This window comes from Alosa sapidissima, chromosome 15, assembly GCF_018492685.1.
Source record: "Alosa sapidissima isolate fAloSap1 chromosome 15, fAloSap1.pri, whole genome shotgun sequence".
In the NCBI taxonomy this organism is placed as follows: domain Eukaryota; kingdom Metazoa; phylum Chordata; class Actinopteri; order Clupeiformes; family Clupeidae; genus Alosa; species Alosa sapidissima.
In genome coordinates this window covers 31,591,309-31,612,426 of record NC_055971.1, presented here as the reverse complement: position 1 = coordinate 31,612,426, position 21,118 = coordinate 31,591,309, and the positions used below count along the sequence as shown (strand labels likewise).

General features: G+C 40.4%; 1 protein-coding gene across 3 annotated transcripts in view; it reads right to left on the bottom strand.

Annotated features, from left to right (window-relative positions):
- The window catches only part of ift80 (intraflagellar transport 80 homolog (Chlamydomonas)), a 92,012-nt gene that overhangs the window by 19,138 nt on the left and 51,756 nt on the right, over window positions 1-21,118 (bottom strand). For all 3 annotated transcript variants that reach the window (XM_042062736.1, XM_042062737.1, XM_042062738.1), the window contains exons 9-13: window positions 14,951-15,130; window positions 6,730-6,848; window positions 3,943-4,017; window positions 1,886-2,049; window positions 624-688 (exon numbers count right to left, since the gene is read on the bottom strand). In XM_042062736.1, the coding sequence (XP_041918670.1) occupies window positions 624-688; window positions 1,886-2,049; window positions 3,943-4,017; window positions 6,730-6,848; window positions 14,951-15,130 (603 nt within the window). The remainder of the gene's footprint in view (window positions 1-623; window positions 689-1,885; window positions 2,050-3,942; window positions 4,018-6,729; window positions 6,849-14,950; window positions 15,131-21,118) is intronic.

Below are 21,118 nucleotides of genomic sequence, written 5' to 3'. Positions count from 1 at the left end.
GGGTTAAAGCCCAGTTTACCTAAACCCAGCTTACCTTGTAGGTTAAAGCCCAGCTTACCTAAGCCCAGTTTACCTTGTGGGTTAAAGCCCATCTTACCTAAACCCAGTTTACCTTGTGGGTTAAAGCCCAGTTTACCTAAGCCCAGCTTACCTTGTAGGTTAAAGCCCAGCTTACCTAAACCTAGCTTACCTTGTGGGTTAAAGCCCATCTTACCTAAACCCAGTTTACCTTGTGGGTTAAAGCCCAGCTTACCTAAACCCAGTTTACCTTGTGGGTTAAAGCCCAGCTTACCTAAACCCAGTTTACCTTGTGGGTTAAAGCCCAGCTTACCTTGTGGGTTAAAGCCCAGCTTACCTAAACCCAGTTTACCTTGAGTTAAAGCCCAGTTTACCTTGTGAGTTAAAGCACAGCTTACCTAAGCCCAGTTTACCTTGTGAGTTAAAGGCCAGTTTACCTTGTGGGTTAAAGCCCAGCTTACCTTGTGGGTTAAAGGCCAGTTTACCTTGTGGGTTAAAGGCCAGCTTACCTTGTGAGTTAAAGCCCAGCTTACCTTGTGAGTTAAAGGCCAGTTTACCTTGTGGGTTAAAGGCCAGTTTACCTTGTGGGTTAAAGGCCAGCTTACCTTGTGGGTTAAAGTCTTGCCATCTCCCAGGGGTTTCCCTGTCTGAGCATCAAACAAGTAGATCACTGAGGAGAGATACAGTTGCACAAGAAAATTCATTCATTTGATTTGTTGACTGAACTGATTCATTTAAAGTGATTATTTAAAAAGAAAACAATGTTATGTTACTGTCCTGTTATTCAGAATTAATAGCCACCCCACCAGCCAATCAGAAAAGAGTATTTCTTCTCTCCGGGTGATAATACACATTAAAGGACACTACACATTAAAGGACACTACAGAAGAACTCTACACATTAAAGGACACTACACATTAAAGGACACTAGAGAAGAACACTACACATTAAAGGACACTACAGAAGAACACTACACATTAAAGGACACTACAGAAGAACTCTACACATTAAAGGACACTACAGAAGAACACTACACATTAAAGGACACTACAGAAGAACTCTACACATTAAAGGACACTACACATTAAAGGACACTACAGAAGAACTCTACACATTAAAGGACACTACAGAAGAACTCTACACATTAAAGGACACTACACATTAAAGGACACTACAGAAGAACACTACACATTAAAGGACACTACAGAAGAACACTACACATTAAAGGACACTACAGAAGAACTCTACATATTAAAGGACACTACACATTAAAGGACACTACAGAAGAACTCTACATATTAAAGGACACTACAGAAGAACTCTACATATTAAAGGACACTACACATTAAAGGACACTACAGAAGAACACTACACATTAAAGGACACTACAGAAGAACTCTACACATTAAAGGACACTACAGAAGAACACTACACATTAAAGGACACTACAGAAGAACTCTACATATTAAAGGACACGACACATTAAAGGACACTACAGAAGAACTCTACACATTAAAGGACACTACAGAAGAACTCTACATATTAAAGGACACTACAGAAGAACTCTACATATTAAAGGACACTACAGAAGAACTCTACACATTAAAGGACACTACAGAAGAACACTACATATTAAAGGACACTACACATTAAAGGACACTACAGAAGAACACTACACATTAAAGGACACTACAGAAGAACTCTACATATTAAAGGACACTACACATTAAAGGACACTACAGAAGAACACTACACATTAAAGGACACTACAGAAGAACTCTACATATTAAAGGACACTACAGAAGAACACTACATATTAAAGGACACTACAGAAGGACACTACGCCACTGAACCACCGGACTCTTACACTTCTCATCTGCTTTGTCTCGGATGGCGATCGTGTCGTTGCTGATGGAGACAGACTGGGCGTTCAGAATGTCCGTTCGCATTCCTGGGAACTTGGGAGAGGAGACCAGACGACCCTCATACGAGTATACGTACACCCCTCCTCCATCCACCAGCAAGAAATGTCTGGAAAACAGGAGAAAAAAAAAAAACAATCATTTGGATCAACAAACCCAGACATCTATCTGAATATGGATGCTTGAGCAATTTTCATACAGGATACAGGGTACAAGATCGCTTTACTGGCCAAATGTACAGAGTACACAGAAATTTGATTTGGTGATGCAAAAAAGACTTAGAAGGAAGATAAAAGACAGAGTTAAGGAAGTTAAAAAAAGGAAACATTTAAGACAGGGTTAAAAGGATGCCACACACAATACATAAGACAATAAATAATAATAACACAATAAATGAGATACGCATATGTCCGCAGGAACACTAGTATATAATAATGGTATGCTGGGGGGTCGGTACTATTGTAATAAGTGTGAAAAACTGAAGTTGTCGTCAAGGTTTTTCTAGTAACTAGTTGACGATAATAACCTTGAGTTAACCAAAATTTGAGGTGAAAACAGAACTATTGTTCACCCTCACTAAAAGACACATCTGCATGTTACACTATTGTTCACTGAAATTGACTTAATCTAGAGTGGAGCAAATAGATTATATTAATAAGCACCATGGATTCGCTTTCTTAATTGTTCATGTACTTCATGTTTGTTGTCTGTCCTTGTTGAAACAGCCTTTCGGTGAAGTGACTAACCATTAAAGACAATACACTGAGACATAACTGCACAGCTACATTTCCATGAATACCCTCTTGAAACTCGAGTTGAGGTTTTAGTAAAAGTGGTGACACTTTGCGACGAAAAACAGAGAACCTTGAATTATAACCTGACCTGTTGCCTCATGGGTGAAAAAAAATAAAAGACTTAAAAAAAAAAATGACACAATGATCATTTCTGTCCACGCAGGAAAATAACCAGGCGGCAACAGTCACAGCAGGCCAGCAATTCTTCTGGATTTATGGACAAAAATCCTCCCAAACAGAAAACCATTAGGGCCTGTGACAAACGACCGTCCCTTTTCCATACGCTAATTAGGCTCCTGCTCAGAGTTCTGTTGGGAGCTGGCCTGGAGTCAGGGCTCAGTTGGGTGAATGAGCAGTGGGTAGGCCTGCATATGGGCAGAAAGAAAGGGGCCAACAGACACAACAGCGGAGTGGAGAGGAGAACAGACACGAGGGCATACTCAGTGAGAAGATGGAACAACGCAAGCATCAACTATAGGTCCTATTTAAAGGACTCAGTGAGAAGATGGAACAACGCAAGCATCAACTAAATGTCCTATTTAAACGACTCAGTGAGAAGATGGAACAGCGCAAGCATCAGCTAAACGTCCTATTTAAACGACTCAGTGAGAAGATGGAACGACGCAAGCATCAGCTTAGTGACACAACGCAATCATCAGCTCTCCCTGTACAACACATCCTATTTAAACGACTCAGTGAGAAGATGGAACGACACAAGCATCAGCTAAACGTCCTATTTAAACGACTCAGTGAGGAGATGGAACAACGCATGCATCGGCTTAGTGACACAACGCAAGTATCAGCTCTCCCTGTACAAAACATCCTATTTAAACTACTCAGTGAGAAGATGGAACAAAACAAGCATCAGCTAAACGTCCTGTTTTGCTGGAGGTTTGGAAATGTTCATGACTGTGAATACTTGTCACTGCATGAATGCATTGTTTGTCTGTAATTTATGAAGGCCATTAAAAAAGTGAAAATCCATTCCATTTTATTGTGTCTAATGTCCATTCTATTGTGTCTAATCTCCATTATATTATGTGTAATTCTACACGTACACCAGTAAAAAGTGCTGTTCTAGTTTCAGAGAGTAACAAGAGAGAGAGAGAGGGGTGAGAGCAAAGAACAAGAGCAGAAATAACCAAAAGAAAAAGTCATGGTGATGGTCAGGGGTGATGGACAGGTATGGTGTGTGGACATGTGCTCACCTCTCTGTCTGTACGATTAGACTTACAGTTCCCTCTTTCAGGTCGAAGATCAGTGGCGTGTTCCAGTTTTTAGTGCTGAAGACAAACAAAACGAAACGAAACTTAGTTCATGATCCAATGTAAGTGCATACAAAGACAAAGACTGCACACAAGACTGGAGAGTAATTACAGGTGAGCCACGCAGGTCTACCTTGCTGACTCATGACTTACCTTATCTGAATTAAGACATGGAGACATCACCGAGCTCTGCCTATGTATAACTACAAACCCATCATGGCCTCAGGAGATGAACAACATTACAGTGTCTAACTTGAGTCAGGATTATCAGGATATCTGACCAAATATCTAGCCTGGAAAATCCAGACCCTGGTAACCTAGAAAGATTAAGGGTCTGGCCACGAATAATGTAATGGCCCAACTCGAGGGGCGGCACCAAGCATGCATTTGAAAATGTCACTGCACGCAATTGGATAACACTAGACCAGTGTTTCTCAAACTTTTTTTCTGGGGACCCACTTTTTAAAAATGACAGACTATCGCGACCCAACTCGTGACTGTGGTAGTTAACAAACTAGATCAGTGGTTCTCAAACTTTTTCTTTCATTCCCCACTCTGATCAAGGGGGCATTCTCGAGCCCCACCTGTCCCTCATCGCTCTAAGAAAGTGGTAGGTCAAGCTTAAAATTGTCAAATTTATTGAAATAATGAAAAGTTCTAAATATATCCTCTTCAACAGAGTTAAAATCAGCTGGTGCTGCAGATATAATAATAAATAAATACATAATAACACACATATTTCTGTTTTCCAGCAACATATTAGGAAGCATAGGCCATTTTACAGAATTGTACAATATATTCAATAAAAAAAACACGCTGCATTAAATGGATCCATAATCCAGTCATACTGAGCACTGCTGGTTGGGAAATATTTTTGAAATAAACTTTGCAGGGATGTGATGTAGGCCTACTGTTTAATACATGGGATCACAAGAGTGGCTCCCGAATCAGACGTTTCAGCGATTTCGCTCAGAAATCTCAAAGGCATAATACTGTCGCGATCGAGGCGCATGTCCCATACCTCAAGTTTTTTTGGTGAATGCAGTATTTGCTAGGTGAGGTAGGTGCTTGTCTTTGCCTTGTAACTGGACATTTGACTCAAATGTATCGCTAAGATATATCAAATATATCGCTAAGATAGGCCAGCTTCGTCAAGAAATGTTCATTAATGAACGTGCTTGCAGATTCAAACATGCGCTCTTCCTCCAAGAAGAGGCGACTCGGAACTTAAACACGCGCGACAGCACTTTACCTCGGGAAAGCCACCTTGCCTCGCTGTGAAACAGTACAGCCTTTTGGTCAGCTACCATCTCTTCGCAAAGTGCAGAGAATAGACACGCTTTTAAGGGCCGGGTTTTGATGAAATTCACCACTCTCACAACAACGTTCAAAATCTAATGTAGGTCGGGACTAACTAAGCTACCTTGGCACGAGCGCTTCCCTATGAATAACACAGTGCGTCCATTGCGCATCGGGTGCTACCTGGGCCCAGGCTACAGATAAAACATTTTTAAAAAATCCTGTTTTTCACGTCAGTTCGCGCCCCAGAAACGCTGCACTAGACCAATGTTTACTCTGAATGATTCCCGACTTCGACGCAATTGGATTACACTACGACCAATGTTTACCGGACTTCCAACGTTGCAGCGCTGTCCTCATCTGTTTAGCTCGCCTCTGGCCCGTCTATATCAGATACACCGATGTGATTGGTTCCCCGCGATGCAAGGGACAAAAGTAACGTGCATCATTACTCATTGCCAGAGTCTCTTGCAGACACAATTCAAATTGTGCTCTCGCGTGAACTCCGGATTTGAGAGAGCCCTGTGACGCCTAGGACAGCTGTATCTTTAGTGGCGTGGTGTGACTTGTGAGAGAGCCCTGTGACGCCTCAGCGTGGCTGCTCTTGCCACAGGGCAGCAGAGGAGATGCAAGCCTGGACCTGTTGTAGTGAAAGCCAATCCAGCCTGCACTGCCTGCACTTTGAATTATTCACCAGTGCTTGACTGGCAGATTTCAGACTCACTAGAGACGCATAATGAAGAGGCGCGAGACCGTGATGCCCACTACTGACCAATAGTGTGACACGGGGCAGGGTATTGTGATTACAGCAATCAGGAATCACCCTGTCCACCCACTAGATCACCAGCACATCTGGAGATGGTGCATCTTTTACCATTAGGAGTGCTGGCTGAAGCGTTTGCTTCACGGTCCCATTACCAGTGCAGGCCATGTGTACAGTATAAACCTGTCTGGGAGTCAGTGCGACGAGACATCAAAGGGGAGCGGACAAGAGAGAGAGAGACAAGAGAGGGATGGTGTGTATAAGTGAGAGGATGTGTGTGTGTGTGTGTGTGTGTGTGTGTGTGTGTGTGTGTGTGTGTGTCAGTGAGAGAGAAAGGAGGACTGTGTGTGTGTGTGTGTGTGTGTGTGTGTGTGTTGATTGGCTCTGTACATTTGTGACAGAGAGACAGAGAAAGGATGACTGACTGACTGTGTGTGTGTGTGTGTCAGTGAGAGAGAAAGGAGGACTGAGTGTGTGTGTGTGTGTGTGTGTGTTGATTGGCTCTGTACATTTGTGACGTAGAGAGACAGAGAAAGGATGACTGACTGACTGTGTGTGTGTGGCATAGCACCTGTAAACGGAGCACTGCAGTGAGGTTGTGATTTAATATTGTGTGTGTGTGTTTGTTTGTTTGTGTGTGTGTGTGGATGATGTGAGTGGCGCAGCACCTGTAGACGTAGCACTGCAGCGAGGTGGTGACCACCAGGTGGCCATGACCCAGAGACGCCTTCACCACACGGTCTCTGAACTCCAGCACATCAACCGCATCATTCAGGACGTTCCTCACCTGACACACACACACACACACACAAAGAACAGTAGCAAGACATTACATAACCACAATGGTCACCTATAGTACTTTGCTCTTCTTAATTTCTTATCCAACTCAAACAACAGTGAGCTGAAGTGGTGTTCTCGGGAATACAGTGTTCTCAGGAATACATTGTTCCAGAATGCAGTGTTCTCAGGAATACAGTGTTCCAGAATACAGTGTTCTCAGGAATAGAGTGTTCCAGAATACAGTATTCCAGACAGAGTGTTATTAACGTTTTTCATGTGACGTATTCTAGGTTCTATAGCTTTGTTTACATCCACCTGGTAGGCAAGGAACAAGTTGAACCCATTGAACATAGTTGTCTGCAGCTGCCTCTCAGTAGGCTACATCTCTGTATTTCAGCAATGTCAACATTTCAGGCATCAATAAAGGTGATGATGAAACGTTATCCCATTGTTCAATATTTGATAGCCTGTCACAGGAACGTTATTTAGCTAAAAATCGCCCTGATTTGGTGCATTGATCTGTATCGATAACGTTATGGGAGAACCTGCAGCCTAATGGTAGCCTAACTTTTTTTCTCTGTTCAAAACTCGGTTTACACGAAGACTAGGGTTGGGCACGGAAACACGGTTCTAATATGGCACCGGTGCCGACGAAAACGGTAGTAACTGCATCGAATAACAACGTGGATTTCGGTGCCTCATTTCGGTCCTCATTAAATAGCGTTTTTTTTTTCCATTTATTTTTTATACGAGGCATCACTGCATGTCATGCGCCATCTCTAACGTCTTGCTCTGATAGAAACACATCCAGATACAGTTAGCTAACATATGGAAAACACTGGATGTATAAACCAGAGGGGTGCACCACATAGGCGAGTGGACAGTGTTTGACAGCTTGCGTGAGCCCAAGTAGCTTACTTTAAAGCGATATCGCGAGCTCCTGTCAAAATCTAGCAGTGGGCCTAACTACACACAAGCAAAAGGTTATGAAACAACATCAACAGTAGGCTAGCCTATACATTACACAACACAATATCCTTGCTAATGCGCTAACTGACATTTATTTTAAATGTTATCAGCAAAGTTGTAAGGTGAAAACTTTATTTGACGGTGTGTTAAACAACATAATAGCATGATATTAATCTTTCATGTGCATGAGGCCCATATAGCATCACAATGAATATGAAGATCATGTTAAAAGTAAGCTGGCAAAAACATAAATATGTAAGTTACATACCTGATGTCACTGAGCTATCAAAGATTCTACGAAACCATCTCCGTACGTTATCGCTAATTAAACTCTGACTGGTGTTAGCGCATAGCCATAGTTGCTGTTAAAATGCCTTTTAGGCTAGCGCTGGGAATCTAAACACTTCAACACCGACATGTAGCCTAACATGTTCAAAACTACTGCGTGTTATGGGTTAAGACATGAAATTCCTTGAAGCATTTGGGAACACACTGACTAACTGGAAAGTAGAGTCCCTGTTAGATTAGCTTGCTTGCAAATGCCGTTGTCCATGACCTGGCAGTTTTATGGCAAGCGGTTTTAACATACCTTATGGCAAACCGCCTACACTGGGTACACTTGAAAGCAGAGCTTACCATTGTGTGTGCATACATGGCAAGCTGTTTTAACATTTAAATGTATTATTCGTAGGAGCAATGAGATATTGATAGTAAATTGAATATAACAGTTCAATTTCATGTTCAAATTTGTCTTATCAATAATAAAAAAAAGCAATTCATGCTTAAGACCATTTTAATTTAAAACATTTTAAAAACAAAGTACCGGTTCAGGCACCGTTTCGGTAACGGCACCATTTTAAAAGTATCGATTTAGCACCGGTATCGGATAAAACCCAAACGATACCCAACCCTAACGAAGACGATAGACTTTCTTAGAAGCTGTGAAATTTGGCCAGAAAGGAACATGTCTTCCCTCTGAAAGTTGACACAAAATCAAACAATATTTGATCATTTAGCTTCAACTGAACAGCAACAGGTTTTGGTAGGCAGTATCAGCAGACGTTACAGTTATAGCTAGCGTCAGTCAGCATCATGTAACATTAATGGCGTTAAAGTCATGATCCTGTAACATATTATAACATATAACAGTGATGGCTTATTCGAAGACGATCTGAATGGATATAACCACCCAGAAACTTTTTATCCATTGCAGCATCGGCTATATCAGGCTGTTATGCTAGCTCAGCCTTTAAATATGCTGTTATTTTGGTCATGTGGACTTGATTAAACAGGTAAAGATAATTCATAAACTGCTTATTTCTTACATGACTGAAGCAGTAGCCTAGACTCTAGGGTTCAACAGTGGTGTTTGAGGTTGCTGTGTTAAGTTGTTGTGTGTGATCGCTAAACAATTTGGTCAAATCAGTTTATTTTGACATACGGGAGTTAACTGACCTGTAGGTTATAGCACATAAGCCTATTCTGTTTTCATTTATTATCATTTGTTGTGATTATATAATCAAATGACACTCATGATGACTTGAAATAGAAGGACAGAAGACAGGTGATTGATGCCCACAAGCACGAATTTCACGAGACAAATTAGAACAAACTGTTCCGGTAAACATATTCTTGCCATGTTTAAAATGCTGCACTTTTTCCCTTCATAGCCTATCTCTGGCAATTCATTTTTGGATGACTGTATAAAGTTGTATTTTAGCCTACGTCTTCGTAGACAGTAGCCTAGGCTACACCATTAGGCCATCTTGAGAATAAAAGACTTCAAGCTGCTAACGATCATCCTCCACAACCATGAGGATAGGTAGGCTAAACAAAAAAACATAAAAAGATGAAAAACAAAAAACATATTTATAATAATAAATACTGATAATAGTCTAATATGTAAGGGATAATGTATAGAACGCCGGTCGATACTGGGAAAATAAGTCCTGACAGGGCGAACCGGACCCCGACGCGCAGCGGAGGGGTCTTGTTCCGCCCTGAAGGGACTTATTTTCACAGTAATGATCAACCGTCTGCTTTCACGTTTGAATGAAGTTCCAGTCCTTGCGTAGTGATATGAAAGACGTATCAGAAGCACAAAACCTGTTGCCATTGACAGCGGTAATTATATGTTTGCAGCGGTAATTACATTAATTTATTTACCGCTAGAACTTTGGGAAATCCCATTCAAGTCAATGGAGCGTTCTACTAGCATTGTGAAGAGCCGTATAATAATCTGTTATAATTAACCCCCCACTCTCTATTAATCCCATACAAACCAAATTTGGCTGCAGTTCACCTAGATGGCGATCGTGGGCGAGTCCAAATACATGGGGGTCCTATGGAGCTACATTTGTTGTTTTCACCTATTTAACAACTGAAACCCTCAGATTTTATTTTATTTTTCGCAAAATGGATATGGATTATCAATCAAAAGTGAAATAATCCGGGAGTCATGTCCTTTCGTTTTCTTACAGGTTGGGTCGTTGTTGCCCATAACACGCTAGCATTGTGCTAATGAATGACGTCATTGACACGTTTGAAAGGCTTTTTAGAACAATTAAGTGAATTTAAAAAATGTAATCCTCAACCAAGTGTATTGTCTTTGCCTCCCCTTTCGAATACAATATTCAAATTACTTGAAAAAAAAATGATTTCCCGAGAAAAGTGGATTTTGAGGGGTACAGCTCCATAGACCTCCATTGACCTCCATTCAAGTCAAGTCAAGTCAAGTCAAGTCAGATTTATTTTTAAAGCGCATTTAACATTTAACATGCACAACCCAAAGCGCTCCACAAACAAGACACATAACAACAAGACAAAAGATGCTGGACGGAGCGGCGTAGTCGCCAGCGTACCCGTGACACCAAGACATACAAGACAGACAACAAAACAAATAAACAAATAAAAAAAAGAAAATATATTTAAAAAGGGGGAAAAGAGCGGCGTGTCTCGCCAGCGTCCCCGTAACATAGCAACAGCATTCATTCTGGACTCGCCTGCGAGCGCCCTCATGTGGAACCACAGAAGGAACTGCAACCAGTTCAGAAACCGGAAGTTTTCCGAGAGTGGAAGTTCTCCCCTTATTAGACATTCTGCTATTAGGCTATCACTATATTGGTCTATCACTATATTGGGAGTAGCTATTGGGCTATCACTATATTGGCAGTAGCTATTGGGCTATCACTATATTGGCAGTAGCTATTAGGCTATCACTATATTGGTCTATCACTATATTGGTAGTAGGCTATCACTATATTGGCAGTAGCTATTAGGCTATCACTATATTGGCAGTAGCTATTAGGTTATCATTCAATTGCAGTAGCTATTGGGCTATCACTATATTGGCAGTAGCTATTAGGCTATCACTATATTAGCAGTAGCTATTGGGCTATCACTATATTGGCAGTAGCTATTAGGCTATCACTATATTGGCAGTAGCTATTAGGCCATCACTATATTGGCAGTAGCTATTAGGCTATCACTATATTGCAGTAGCTATTGGGCTATCACTATATTGGCAGTAGCTATTAGGCTATCACTATATTACAGTAGCTATTGGGCTATCACTATATTGGCAGTAGCTATTAGGCTATCACTATATTGGGCTATCACTATTTTGGTAGCAGCTATTGGGCTATCACTATATTAGCAGTAGCTTTTAGGCTATCACTATATTAGCAGTTGGTGATTAGGTCGGATGTTATAGACTCATCTTGGGATTATTTGTATGAATCACCTTGTTTTTGAGGTGTAGATGGAGAATCTTACACACTACAGAAAAGTTTGTGCACCAACCTCTCGAAATACGAGAAAGTAATTGGTACAGTATTTCTAACCATATCCATTAGAAATATTCTACATGATTTATTATTCAACTACACTATACATAAAAAAAAAACATGAGATTTGATCAAAGCATGTTGTAAGGGGTGAGTGGGTATTGGGGTGACATAAGTTCACATGCTAGATTTTAATCAGTGCTCACTAGTTGTGGTTTAATGTTACCTCTGATACAGTAGTTAGCTGATACAGTAGCTTGTTAGTTATTTTAGATAAACTACATGTATGAGTTCATTTGGAATGAATACATGCTCATTAAGTAAATTATACAGTTATTATTATAACAGTTTTTACTGCAATATCTACCCACTTACCTTTCATTCAATGCTGGTCAGACAGTAAGGGTTACTTTGTTAAACAGTAAAGAATTTAACATTATTTACACAAAGCCCTATTCTGACTTTCTTGCATACGTATCCTGTCCAATCAACCTGATGTTGAGGTAAAACACTGATGTTGATGTGTGCAGTATGTATTGTCCATGGAAAGTGTGTTTTTGAGAGTGTGAAAAGGAGAGCGAGTGTCTAGGAGTGTGTGTGTGTGTGTGTGTGTGTGTGAGTGAGAGAGAGAGAGAGAGAATGAGACAAAGAAAGAGAATGAGACAGAGCGAGTGTGAGTTAGCATGTGTTTGTGTGTATATTTCAAGCCTTTAAATGATTTTTTTTAACCTCTCTGTAAACCAAATTAGTCCGTGCAACAACCAGGAATAAAAACACTTGACCACAGGCTGGTAAATTTAGATGCCTGATTCACAAACCATTGGCAGATGTGCCCTGCTGAAAAAAAGACAGGGGGAGAAGAGTGAAGAGAGGAGGAGAGGAGGAGAGGAGAGAAGAGTGAAGAGAGGAGGAGAGGAGAGAAGAGGAGTGGAGAGTGAAAAAAGGCACAAGAGAGGGAGAGGGAGAGGGGAAAAAAGAATTCACAGCTCAGCTGAAAAGAAATGGCTGAAGACAGTGGTTCGCTTGGCTTGCTCAAACAGAACTCTGCTCTGCTCCGCACTGCTCAGCTGTGGCTGTCCACGGCAAGTGTGTTTGTGCATGTGTTTATGTGTATATGTTCGTCTATGTGTGTGTGTGTGTATGTGTGTGTGTGTGTGTTGGCAGCATGTAAACTCTACCTTGTGGTTTTCGTGAGCTTAAACACACTCTGTGGCAGAGAGGCCCCAGACAAGCTGGCCATTGTCACTAGCATACAGAGGGAGCCTCATGGCATAATGTATGGGCTCAAGTGCTGACGCCCTGGGAATTCACTCTGGCACACTCTCTCTCTTCTTCCTCCTCCTCCTCTCTTTACTTCACTCCTTTGCCCCTTTTCTCTCACTCCCTTATTCTTTCCCTCTTTCCTTCATTTTCTCTTTCTTTCTTTGTCCCCCTCTTTCCTCTTCTCTCCTTCTTTCTCTCCTCTAACTGCCCCCCCCCTTCTCTCCATACCCCCACATTCACTCTCTTTTTAAATAGAGCATTACTTCACACAAAAATAACTCACAAAAGCCAATTCACTCAGCCAGTCAAACAGCTACTGTGCTAAATCATTTATTTGAAAGGAAAATGTGCGACAATTTGGATGAGGAAATAAAGAAATGGATGAATTTAATCAATGAATATATAAAAAAAAGTTTAAAGAAAAAACATGAGTTTTAACCTCTAAACAGTTAGAAGCCAGAGTTCTACCAATTGAGTACCACTGCTAGAGGGCTACACCAATCTGGCCTTGTTATCATACATCATAGTGTTAAGCAACATGTTAGCAACAAGACCCAGGGAATGTAGTATGTATGTGTGCATGTATGTACAGTATGTATGTATGTATGTATGCACAGTATGTATGTATGTATGCACAGTATGTATGTATGTATGTATGTATGTATGTATGTATGTATGTATGTATGTATGTGTGCCGTCCACTCCTTTGTGTGTTCCTCCAGCAACTTCGTTTACTTAGGCAGAGACTAAGAGTGCATGTCAGCAGCAATGTTTCATCCTAAGGGTAATCACTGCTCCAAGCAATCCTCCACACCAGCAGTATTTGCCAGGGACACATCCCTATAATACACATATCTGTGTGAGCCTCTCAAACATATTTCCCAAGTCCTGACCTCCGGAGCTTCCACCTTTCCACCATCTTCATCCATCCTCTCACTGAAACACGGTAAACACACACTCAACACCTTCCACTTCCTTTGGGATTAATACAGCATCTACAGTGTCCTTCTACCTTTGGGAAGAGGAGTGCATGGCACATGGCCTCAGTACTGAAGACGTGGAGGGAAAGTCTAGGTCATCCTCATCTCTCTCTGGATGCCCAGTTTTTTTCAGTGTTGAGTGACAAACGGAGGCGTTTGATGCCGCGTGTTCCTCAGCTGTCGAGGAGTATGGCCCCTTTTGGACACCGCCGGCCTCCCATCGCACAGCTTGAGCAGGAGCTCTCAGATGTTCCTAGTGTGAGCATTGTGTGTGTGTGTGTGTGTGTGTGTGTGTGTGTGTGTGTGTGTGTGTGTGTGTGTGTGAGTGTGAGTGTGAGGAGAGTCCGAATAAAGGCCGCCTCTCAGACACCAGTGCAGGACTGGCACGCAAAGGACAGAAAAGCTGCCTGCATTTACTACCATCCCATAGCTGCCTGCATTTACTACCATCCCATAGCTGCCTGCATTTACTACCATCCCATAGCTGCCTGCATTTACTACCATCCCATAGCTGTTTTATATTGAGCATGTGTGCACGCAAAGTGAAGTCAAAGTGAGTGTGTGTGTGTGTGTGTGTGTGTGTGTGTGTGTGTGTGTGTGTGTGTGTGTGTGTGTGTGTGTAGAGTGATGTTGAGAGTACATGTGTTGTATTGGTATCTGTATGTGTGCATGGGCATGTGTGTGTTTGTGTGCACGTTAAGATATGACAACATGTATGTGGGTGTGCATGTGTGTGTGTGAGACCTAAGAAGCTGAAATTGTGTGTGTGCATGCATATGTGTACATGTGTGTGTAAAAAATGAAATGTGTGCATGTGTATAGACTGTAAGATAAGGAGCTGAGACGTGCGTGTGCGTGTGTGTGTGTGTGTGCATATGTGTGTGTGTGTGTGTGTGTGTGTGTGTGTGTGTGTGTGCGTGTGCGCGTGTGTGCATATGTGTGTGTGTGTGCGTGTGTGTGTGTGTGTGCATATGTGTGTGTGTGTGTGTGTATGTGTGTGTGTGCATATGTGTGTGTGTGTGTGTGTGTGTGTGTGTGTGTGTGTGTGTGTGTGTGTGTGCGTATGTGTGTATGTGTGTGTGTGTGTGTGCGTGCGTGCGTGCGTGGGCTACCTGCATGGTGCGTCTCTTGGTGAGCGTGACCTGGAAGCTCTTCCACTCCCAGTGCTGCTCCACCACATGGGCGAAGATGACGTGGCCGTTTCCACACGCCCCAGCCAGCTGCGTCCCGTCAGCTGACCACGCCACGGCAAACACACTACCTGTGTTGGGCTTCTCCAACGCATACGACCACTGCAGCACACACAGAGAGGAGAGAGAGAGAGAGAGAGAGAGAGAGAGAGAAAGGAGATATGATTGTTTAGATGTATGAAATAACATTTAATCAGATCATGAGGCCTGAAGCTGAATAAAAACTCAATGAAGAAGACACAATACAAGAGACACAAATGAGAGAGAGAGGGGCTTCACATGAGAATTAAGACATTTGGCATTAAAATAACACAATGCTTGCAGAAACTACAGGAGAAACAGTGAGGGAGGAAGGGAGAGAGAGAGAGAGAGAGAGAAGGGAGAGAGCGAGGGAGAGAGGATGAGAGAGGAGAGAGAGAGACAGAGAGAGAAAGTGACATAGACATGGGTGCCTGGACATAATGAGAAACTGTAGTTTCTGCATAAATGATGTCGAAAACAAGGAACATTTCCTTCTTAATTGTATTAAATATGTACCTATAAGGGAAACATTTTTTGATGAATTCAAAAAACATAAAATAATTTGAAAATCTATCTCCACAAATGAAAACATGTATACTACTGGGAGAGGAAACAAACTGCACATGTCTAGCTGCAGATTACATCTTTACCTGACATAAAATAAGAGAAAGATGTAACTTTTATGTATGTGATATATTGATGAGTCTATCCTCTTTGTGTACATGTAAATACTTTGTTTGATAATTCAGCTATTTAACTTACATTGATTTATGTAGATGTATCTGTAAGTAGACATATCATATGAGTTTGCATGAGATTTATGTAGATGTATCTGTAAGTAGACATATAATATGAGTTTGCATGAGATTTATGTAGATGTATCTGTAAGTGGACATATAATATGAGTTTGCATGAGATTTATGTAGATGTATCTGTAAGTGGACATATAATATGAGTTTGCATGAGATTTATGTAGATGTATCTGTAAGTGGACATATAATATGAGTTTGCATGAGATTTATGTAGATGTATCTGTAAGTGGACATATCATATGAGTTTGCATGAGATTTATGTAGATGTATCTGTAAGTAGACATATAATATGAGTCTGCATGAGATTTATGTAGATGTATCTGTAAGTAGACATATAATATGAGTCTGCATGAGATTTATGTAGATGTATCTGTAAGTGGACATATAATATGAGTTTGCATGAGATTTATGTAGATGTATCTGTAAGTAGACATATAATATGAGTTTGCATGAGATTTATGTAGATGTATCTGTAAGTAGACATATAATATGAGTTTGCATGAGATTTATGTAGATGTATCTGTAAGTGGACATATCATATGAGTTTGCATGAGATTTATGTAGATGTATCTGTAAGAGGACATATAATATGAGTCTGCATGAGATTTATGTAGATGTATCTGTAAGTAGACATATCATATGAGTCTGCATGAGATTTATGTAGATGTATCTGTAAGTAGACATATAATATGAGTCTGCATGAGATTTATGTAGATGTATCTGTAAGTAGACATATCATATGAGTCTGCATGAGATTTATGTAGATGTATCTGTAAGTAGACATATCATATGAGTCTGCATGAGATTTATGTAGATGTATCTGTAAGTAGACATATAATATGAGTCTGCATGAGATTTATGTAGATGTATCTGTAAGTAGACATATCATATGAGTTTGCATGAGATTTATGTAGATGTATCTGTAAGAGGACATATAATATGAGTTTGCATGAGATTTATGTAGATGTATCTGTAAGTAGACATATAATATGAGTTTGCATGAGATTTATGTAGATGTATCTGTAAGTGGACATATCATATGAGTTTGCATGTATCTGTAAGAGGACATATAATATGAGTTTGCATGTATCTGTAAGAGGACATATAATATGAGTTTGCATGTATCTGTAAGTGGACATATAATATGAGTTTGCATGTATCTGTAAGAGGACATATCATATGGGTTTGCATGAGATTTATGTAGATGTATCTGTAAGAGGACATATAATATGAGTTTGCATGAGATTTATGTAGATGTATCTGTAAGAGGACATATCATATGAGTCTGCATGTATCTGTAAGAGGACATATCATATGAGTCTGCATGTATCTGTAAGTAGACATATAATATGAGTTTGCATGAGATTTATGTAGATGTATCTGTAAGTAGACATATCATATGAGTTTGCATGTATCTGTAAGAGGACATATAATATGAGTTTGCATGTATCTGTAAGAGGACATATAATATGAGTTTGCATGTATCTGTAAGAGGACATATAATATGAGTTTGCATGTATCTGTAAGAGGACATATAATATGAGTCTGCATGAGATTTATGTAGATGTATCTGTAAGTAGACATATAATATGAGTTTGCATGAGATTTATGTAGATGTATCTGTAAGTAGACATATAATATGAGTTTGCATGAGATTTATGTAGATGTATCTGTAAGAGGACATATCATATGAGTTTGCATGAGATTTATGTAGATGTATCTGTAAGTAGACATATAATATGAGTTTGCATGAGATTTATGTAGATGTATCTGTAAGTAGACATATAATATGAGTTTGCATGAGATTTATGTAGATGTATCTGTAAGTAGACATATCATATGAGTTTGCATGTATCTGTAAGAGGACATATAATATGAGTTTGCATGTATCTGTAAGAGGACATATAATATGAGTTTGCATGTATCTGTAAGTGGACATATAATATGAGTTTGCATGTATCTGTAAGAGGACATATCATATGGGTTTGCATGAGATTTATGTAGATGTATCTGTAAGAGGACATATAATATGAGTTTGCATGAGATTTATGTAGATGTATCTGTAAGAGGACATATCATATGAGTCTGCATGTATCTGTAAGAGGACATATCATATGAGTCTGCATGTATCTGTAAGTAGACATATAATATGAGTTTGCATGAGATTTATGTAGATGTATCTGTAAGAGGACATATCATATGAGTTTGCATGTATCTGTAAGAGGACATATAATATGAGTTTGCATGTATCTGTAAGAGGACATATAATATGAGTTTGCATGTATCTGTAAGAGGACATATAATATGGGTTTGCATGTATCTGTAAGAGGACATATCATATGAGTTTGCATGTATCTGTAAGAGGACATATAATATGGGTTTGCATGTATCTGTAAGTGGACATATAATATGAGTTTGCATGTATCTGTAAGAGGACATATCATATGAGTTTGCATGTATCTGTAAGAGGACATATAATATGGGTTTGCATGTATCTGTAAGAGGACATATCATATGAGTTTGCATGTATCTGTAAGAGGACATATCATATGAGTTTGCATGTATCTGTAAGAGGACATATAATATGGGTTTGCATGTATCTGTAAGAGGACATATCATATGGGTTTGCATGTATCTGTAAGAGGACATATCATATGAGTTTGCATGTATCTGTAAGAGGACATATCATATGAGTTTGCATGTATCTGTAAGAGGACATATCATATGGGTTTGCATGAGATTTATGTAGATGTATCTGTAAGTGGACATATAATATGAGTTTGCATGTATCTGTAAGAGGACATATAATATGAGTTTGCATGTATCTGTAAGAGGACATATAATATGAGTTTGCATGTATCTGTAAGAGGACATATCATATGGGTTTGCATGTATCTGTAAGAGGACATATCATATGAGTTTGCATGTATCTGTAAGAGGACATATCATATGAGTTTGCATGTATCTGTAAGAGGACATATCATATGGGTTTGCATGAGATTTATGTAGATGTATCTGTAAGTGGACATATAATATGAGTTTGCATGTATCTGTAAGAGGACATATCATATGGGTTTGCATGTATCTGTAAGAGGACATATCATATGGGTTTGCATGTATCTGTAAGAGGACATATCATATGGGTTTGCATGTATCTGTAAGAGGACATATCATATGGGTTTGCATGTATCTGTAAGAGGACATATCATATGGGTTTGCATGTATCTGTAAGAGGACATATCATATGGGTTTGCATGTATCTGTAAGAGGACATATCATATGGGTTTGCATGTATCTGTAAGAGGACATATCATATGGGTTTGCATGTATCTGTAAGAGGACATATCATATGAGTTTGCATGTATCTGTAAGAGGACATATCATATGGGTTTGCATGTATCTGTAAGAGGACATATCATATGGGTTTGCATGTATCTGTAAGAGGACATATCATATGGGTTTGCATGTATCTGTAAGAGGACATATCATATGGGTTTGCATGTATCTGTAAGAGGACATATCATATGGGTTTATTTAATGTGTTGTTTTCTTTTCTGCACTATTGATGGAACTATTACTTTCCCTTTAGTAGCGTCATCCTTTTAACTTGTTTTATAATATTAATGTGAAGTTGATTATTAACATATTATACCTGTAGCTTTGGCAATGATGACTATATTCATTCATGCCAATAAAGCACCATTTGATTTAATTTGATTTGATGAGAGAGAGAGGAAGATATCTAGAGAGAGAGAGGGAGAGAGGGAGGAAGAAAGAGAGAGAGAGAGAGAGAGAGAGAGAGAGAGAGAGAGAGAGAGGGAGAGAGGGAGGGAGGAAGAGAGAGAGAGAGAGGGAGGAATAGACATAGAGAGAGAGAAGGAGGAAGCCAGTGAGAGGAGTCCTTGTTGTGAGCTCAGCTGTGTGCTGAGAGTGTTCAGCAGTGTGATGCAGTGGGTGAGTGTGAGCTCAGCTGTGTGCTGAGAGTGTTCAGCAGTGTGATGCAGTGGGTGAGTGTGAGCTCAGCTGTGTGCTGAGAGTGTTCAGCAGTGTGATGCAGTGGGTGAGTGTGAGCTCAGCTGTGTGCTGAGAGTGTTCAGCAGTGTGATGCAGTGGGTGAGTGTGAGCTCAGCTGTGTGCTGAGAGTGATGCAGTGGGTGAGTGGGGCGGCTCGTGATGAGGTGTGAGACACTCCTGAACAGAGTCTCATAAAGATCTCATCTGCTATTCTCGTTTACGCTCCACCAGGACCCGCACACTGTCTCTCTCTCGTTGCCGACCCTGGACCGCATCTGTGTGTGTGTGTGAGAGTGTGAGTGTGAGTGTGTGGATGTGTGTGTGTGTGTGTGTGTGTGTGTGTGAGCCAACTGCCTCTGTTTGACACAGTGTTAGGTTGCCTGGACAGCTATTGCCATTAGTTTGTGAATCAATCCGATTTGATATTTGAAAGAGACTAAAAACTATGAGGTCCACATATCTCTTTTACTGAACTGCACCTGTCTGGCACTGTGTAAACGTAAACAGATTCAGACACAGGTAAATAAATAGGAAATATACAGATGTAGCTGGTCACTGTGTCAAACACACTCCAAATACCCAGGTCAACACTCTTCTATCCCTGAGCTGGTTTTTTCAAGGATCTACCCCAAAAAGCTGCAGTGTCAAGAGGGCCATTCTACTGCAGAGTCTATTTCACTAGTGTGTGTGTGTGTCCATTTCACTAGGTGTGTATGTGTGTGTGGTGTATGTGTGTGTCCATTTCACTATGTGTGTGTGTGTGTGTGTGTGTCCATTTCACTAGGTGTGTGTGTGTGTGTGTGTGTACATTTCACTAGGTGTGTGTATGTGTGTGTGTGTGTGTATCCATTTCACTAGGTGTGTGTCCATTTCACTATGTGTGTGTGTGTGTGTCCATTTCACTAGGTGTGTGTATGAATGTATGTGTGTGTGTGTGTGTGTGTGTGTGTGTGTGTGTGTGTGTGTGTGTGGGGTGCATGTGTGTGTCCATTTTTACTAGGTGTGTGTATGTGTGTGTGTGTCCATTTCACTATGTGTGTGTGGTGTATGTGTGTGTCCATTTCACTATGTGTGTGTGTCCATTTCACTAGGTATGTGTGTGTGGTGCATGTGTGTGTCCATTTCACTACGTGTGTGTGGTGTGTGTGTGTCCATTTCACTAGGTGTATGTGTGTGTGTGTGTGTGTGTGTGTGTCCATTTCACTAGGTGTGACATGACAACGCATGATAGCAACATGTCAAC